Consider the following 6,105-nt stretch of genomic DNA (forward strand, 5'->3'; position numbering starts at 1 on the left):
AGGACAGAGGGAAAGGAGGGAAAGGATTGCAGGACATTGGCCAGCAACCAACAAGACCCCGTAGGGAGTTATTGATTGCCGTTTCCAGGGTGCACCGTCCTGAGCCCTTGTCAGCCCATTAAAGCTTTCAAGGGATCAGGCACTCGGGGAGGTTTCCTGCACTAGCACCCCGTGGTTCCCCAACCTAACCTTTTTTTTTTTTTTTTTTTTGTTTTCGCAGGGGAATGCATTTACGCACTGAGTGTGGGACTCCTGGGCCGCTATCCAGCCCAGACTACCCACTAAACCCCTGCGGGTGCCATCGGCCGCTTTACAGGGAGGCGCCTCGGATCTATCTAACACAAGACGCCTCAGCGACTGGCCGGTCTCTTTCGCCAGAGACCGGACTCACCATTCTCAGGGGCCCACCGACACCTGGTGGACCCCTGCCGACGGGTGGGACTTTAGTCCCACCGATTACGGAGGCGCTTGCAAGCGCGCAAGGTAGCGCCTGCGTCGCACCCCCGTCCGCCTTCTGCGGATCGGCTCCGCGAGGGGGTGGTCCTCGCGGTTCCTTTCCTCGGCCTCCCTCTGTGACATAACAGTCTCACAGAAGGAGGCCACTGCCGCCCAGGCTCCGTCACTCCCGAGCATCGCATTGACGACACTCGGGAGCGACAGATCCACTCCACCGAGCACTGCCACCAGATCGTGGCGCTGCCGACTCCACCTGGGACACTGCTCTAGAACATGTTGAGCAGTGTCCCGAGCCTCGCCACAATCGTGGCAGACCGGCTCGGTCTCCCGCTGGGCCACGCGGTGCAGGTACTCACCGAAGCAGCCATGCCCGGTGAGCACCTGCGTCATGCGGAAGGTGAGAGGCTTGCGCCGCCTCAACATCCATCTCTCCAGGACCTGGCGCAGGGCCTCCACTGTGCGTACACCGTACGTTGCCCGCGCCAGGTCTGCCTCCCACCTCCGCATGAGTTCCGCTTGCCCTCGCAAGCGGACCCGCCGGACCATCTCAGGCGAGGGGTGCTCGCCGATTTCCCTCCTGTTCGCCACAAAGTGGTAAACCTCGGCGAGCACCTCCGCCACCAACTCCCACGGCGGGTCGCCCGCGAGGGCTGTGGCCGCAGCGTACGCCACGGTACGGTACCCCCGTATCGCCCTTACCGCGATCACCTTCTGCGCCTGCCGGAGAAGGCGCTTATTCTCCGCGGCAAGGGCGTCCACCCAAACGGGGGCGCCGTACATCGCCATACTCCGGCACACGCCGGAGTACAGCTTCCGTACAGCGTCGCTGGGCCCACCCAGATTGGGCAGGAGTCGGCCCAGCGACGCAGCCGTCCTGACGATCCTTTGCCCCAGCTCTCGGAAGTGGGGGACAAAGGACCATCTCCCGTCGAGGATGAGGCCCAGGTATTTCATCTGGGCACTCACCCTCAACTCCTCATGACCCACCTGGAGGCGCGCCCCTGGGGGAGGTCCTCGCGTCCGGGCCCCGCGGAAGAGGAGGACTTCGGTCTTATCCAGTCGGACCCGAAGCCCCAGCCTCTCTATGCGGCCGACCAAAAGGGCGAGGCCCGTTTCGGCCAGCCGCGCCGCCTCACCGAAATTCGCACCCCGGGACGTGAAGAGAGTGTCATCCGCATAGCAGATGACACCCGTCCCGGGGGGAAGCCGGCACCGCAGGACCCAATCGTATGCGATGTCCCACAGGATAGGGCCGAGAATCGACCCCTGCGGGACACCGCACCCGACGCCCCGCCGGACCATTTGACCTCCCCTGTCCTCGTACAGGACGACCCGCTCCTCCAGGTACGCCCCCAACAGCCCCCGCAGGTACGAGGGCACTCCGAAGTACCGGAGCGCCTCCCGTATTACACAGTGCGGGATACTGTTGAAGGCGTTGGCGATGTCTAACGACGTCGCCAGGGTCACCTCGCCTTCTCTGTCCGCCTCCTCCGTCACCGACCGCAGACGCCTGAGGGCGTCGATGGTGGACCTCTTGGCCCGGAATCCGTACTGCACGTCAGAGAGACGCGGTCCCGGGCCTTCCTCCACATGCCGAACGAGGCGAGAGGCCACAACACTCTCTAGGGCCTTCCCAGCCTCGCTCAGCAGGACCAGAGGTCGCACCGCCGAAGCCGAGTCCAAGGGCCGGCTCCCCTTCGGAATAAGGCAGAGCCGGCCCTCCTTCCATAATTTCGGGAACTGCCCCTCTCGCAGACAGCGGTTGAGCAGCCCCCGAAACTCCTCCCCGAGGTGCACGAGAATCAGCGCAAGCACTTTCCCGTGCACCCCGTCTGGACCCGGTGCCCTCTTCCTTGTCTGGAGGCGGTCGAGGACCACCTCCATTTCGACGTCGGTGACGGAAGGCGGATCCGCCTCCACCTCTTCTCCCTCCGCGTCAGGCGGCTGTCGGGCCATCCTCGGAGGAGAAAACCCTCGCGGATTGCCGGGGAATAGATCCCCGACAATCTCCCCCAGCAGAGCTGGCTGAAGGGTCTCCGTTAGCGGGGTCGCCTGTGGGCGCAATTTGTCTCGCGCCCACTTATACGGCCGGCCCCATGGGTCTCTTTCGATACCCTCCACCAGCTCCTCGAAGGCTTCCTCCTTGGCCCGACCGATGGCCAGCTGCAGCTCCTTACGGTTTTCCACATACACCGCATACAGCTGACCATCCCTCTCCTCGTCCCGGGGACTGCGCCGCCTGCTTCGACTATAGGCCCTTCGGGCCGCGTTGCAGGCGACGCGAAGGGCGGCAATCTCCGCCGACCACCAATAGACCGCCCGCCTAGGGGGGGCTCGACCTACGCTTGGCATGGCCGCCCGGCACACCGCTGTGAAAGCGTCGCCGAGACGGTCAGCCGCGTCGTCCACCCCCATTCCGTCTAGAGGCGGGAGGCTCCAGCGGCCGACGATGGCCGCCTCTTCCGCCAGCTCCCGGTCAAGCCGCGTAAGGGCCCAGCGCGGGAACCGGCTGCGCACCCGGGACGATGATGCCGCCTGACATTGGGGGGCGGCCGACACCTCGAACCGAATATACAAGTGGTCCGAGAGTGTCTCCACCCCCCCTTCCACCCTCCAGTCCGACACGGAGTGCGCGACGGAGGGGGTGGCGAACGTCAGGTCCACCACCGATCCGCCCGTCCGTCGCACGCACGTGTGGGCTGTCCCCCTGTTTAGGAGAGACAGCCCCGCGGCCAGCGCCCACTCTTCCACCTTTCGCCCCTTGGGCTCCGTGGCCGGGTTCCCCCACGCCGTTGATTTGGCGTTGAAGTCACCGGCCACGAAGACCTTTAGGGGCGCTAACCGCCTTATCTCCGGCCCCAGAGCATCCAAGAACCGCTCCAGGGCCGGCAAATCCCGGTTCGGGGAGAAGTAAACACCAATTATGGCGTACTCTCCCCGAACCGCCACCACAAAGCCGTTCCCTCTCTTCTTAATCGCGAGGGGAGGGGCGGCACCAGGCCTAGCCACGATGGCCACGAGGCCATCCAGATCCCCCGCCCAGTGGGGCAGGGAGGGAACCGCGTACGGCTCCGCGACCACCGCGACATCCAAATCCCACTCCGCCATGGATTGCAGGAGGAGATCCTGCGCCCTAGCGGAGTGGTTGAGGTTGGCCTGGAGGAAGGTGACCCCCATCACTCCTCCATTTGGCCGACTGGCGCCTCCCCTTGCCTTCCCTCGCGCGGAGGAGGGGACGGCCCTTTCCCTCGGATCGGGGGTGGGTTGCAGGCCCTACCCCCCATCACGTGGCCCGCCGGCTTGCCGGCGTCGCGGCATACCGCGCAGCGGGGCTCCGCTGTGCAGGAGGCGGACAAATGCCCTGCCTCCCCGCACCTATAGCAGAGCCGGCTGCGGTCCGTCTGCGAGGGGCACAGCGATGCGGTGTGCCCCTTCCCCATGCACTTGTAGCAGTGCATGGGGCGCGCCTCCAGGTGCCGAAGCTGCACTCGACTCCAGCCTACCGTGAGGCTGCCCGCCTCGATCAGCTTTTTAGCCGTCGTGACCGGGCAGCGCATCAGGGCAGAGCCAGAGCCCCGCCAGTCTGAGCGGATTTCACCCACCCAGACCTGATCCTCCGTGCAGCTCCCGGCTTGCGCGACCGCAGCCCTTATCCGCTGCGCCGTTGCCGCATCATTCAGGCCCGTCACGCGGAAGTCCGCGGTTTTGACGGGCCTGGAAACGTCCGCGACGCCGGAAAGGGCCGCCTTCAAGGCCGATGCAAGCGCATCTGCCTTGTCTGAGTTGGAGGGGCCAGAGACCTCGATTAGCCTCGCTCCGGTCGCACTCGGGCGAATCCGAAGCGAGCCGATTCCTAGCCCCTCCAGGCTCACCGCCTGCTCGGCCTTGAGGAGGGCGGAGCTGTATGTGGCCCCTTTTTGCGCTGCCTCCGGCTGTAACTTGAGAATTACAGCCGAGGAGCTAGGGGCCGACAGCTTGGCCGCCCACGCTGGCGCCGCCCTGGGGGGTGCCTTGGGCGCCGTTGCAGTGGCCTTTGTTGGGGCCGCCGCCGGTCGCTCCGCAGGTTTGGGCTGGGACTTCTTTCCCACGCCCTTCCCCTTCCCCCTCCTCCCCCGGACTTCGACCCAGGGGAGCTCCGGGCATTCGTCGACCACAGCTGTTGAGGTCGACGGCCCGAAGGGCCCCCACTCTGTCACTCCCCCAGCACCTACCCCCTTACAACCCCGCCTCTCAGAGGCCGGGCGTGCAGGGGCCCGAACCTCCAACTCCACCACCGGCTGCTCAAGCCGCGGCGCCGGACCCAGACCGGAGGCCTGATCAATGGCCGTCCTTGCAGCCCTCGCCACCTCGGAGTTGTCACCCGCCAGAGGCGGACGAGTGGCACTCCGAGGACACCCAGCCAGTCCTAGCGCTGCCAGACGGCCATCAATCAATCTGGCCATCCTCTGCTCCAGCTCATCCTCCACTGGAGCAGCCTGCCGCTGCACCGTCCGCGCAGCCTGAGCAGCCTCACGGCGAGCCTCCTCGAACCCCCGGCGGAGCGCAGCGACCTCAGCCTTCATAATGGCCACCTCCCTTTGGAGGCGACCATTATCGGCCTTAAGGCGTCGAACTTCGTCCGACTCGCTGCGCGCCACCAGGGTGTCCACGATATCCCTGATATCCGAGGAGGCCCGCATAATTTTGGAATTAAAGCCCCCCTTGAGGGCGGCAGTCTTCCCGACGAGGCTGGTTATTATACCCAGCCTCTCCACCGCAGTGGCCATGAGTCCATCAGCACCCATGGCCCCAAAGTCCCGCGCATCAATGGGGGCCACCATCACATCATCGTCCCCACCACTCGGGGGTCCTCCCCTCCGGAAGGCCCGAGCCCCTAGAGAGGCCGAGAAGGAAGCCTCGGCATCCTCCTCTTGACTCCTCCTCGCTTCAGCCCGGGCCCTCGTCAGGTGCGAGGCACCCCGAGCCTTGCCCCTCTTCGCCACTGATTGTGCCCGTGGCACACCGACCTCAGTGTCGGTGCCGGAACCAGTCGCCACCTCAGAATAGAGGCGCTTGTTGCCCAGCACCGACTCCGACAACGAGGTGATGGAGCCCGCACTTCCCATCAGGCTCCCCATCCTCTTTTGGCCCACAGCGAGGCCACTCCCGTCCGTTTCCTCCCCAGCGGAATGTTCAGACCCTGAACATTCCATTTCCCCCCTTCCCTTTGTTTGGCTCTGAGAAGGGCCTTTTGGGTGGCCCTGAGAAGGGCCTTTTGGGTGGCCCTGAGAAGGGCCTTTTGGGTGGCCCTGAGAAGGGCCTTTTGGGTGGCCCTGAGAAGGGCCTTTTTTCAGGAAACGCCCGCGGGCGTCCCTCAAGGTTTGGTCATTAGATGACATTCTTCACAATTGCAAATTGCTCCTTCTGCACAGTGCACTTTAGCCGTCGGCCTAGCCGTAGCCTCTTGGGTTGCGCGCAGGCACACGCGCACGCATCCTCAAGTTGGGTCGACAGACTTATCCCCGAGTCCGCCACCCAGATTTGCCAGTCAGGGGGGTTGTTGGCGGTTAAAGTCCCGCCTTCTTCGTCCTTTTGTTCTACGTCGCATGGGGTCTGAGGTCGTAGCTTCACGTTCACGCTCCGCTTCCTCCTTTACTCCCATTACAACTT

At 64.7% G+C, this 6,105-nt stretch overlaps 2 protein-coding genes across 2 annotated transcripts; both read right to left on the minus strand.

The window, feature by feature from the left end:
* Window positions 1–2,646: 2,646 nt before the first annotated feature.
* On the minus strand, window positions 2,647–3,633 carry LOC128669526 (uncharacterized; the record flags this gene model as incomplete). Its single annotated transcript, XM_064435928.1, has 1 exon — window positions 2,647–3,633. A coding segment is annotated over exon 1 (987 nt), but the record flags the coding sequence as incomplete, so codon positions are not given.
* On the minus strand, window positions 3,633–5,648 carry LOC128669527 (uncharacterized). Its single transcript, XM_053744427.1, has one exon. It carries the CDS (start codon window positions 5,646–5,648, stop codon window positions 3,633–3,635), a length of 2,016 nt encoding a protein of 671 aa, XP_053600402.1.
* Between the last annotated feature and the right edge of the window lie 457 nt (window positions 5,649–6,105).

This window comes from Plodia interpunctella, chromosome 4, assembly GCF_027563975.2.
Source record: "Plodia interpunctella isolate USDA-ARS_2022_Savannah chromosome 4, ilPloInte3.2, whole genome shotgun sequence".
NCBI classification, from domain to species: Eukaryota; Metazoa; Arthropoda; class Insecta; order Lepidoptera; family Pyralidae; genus Plodia; species Plodia interpunctella.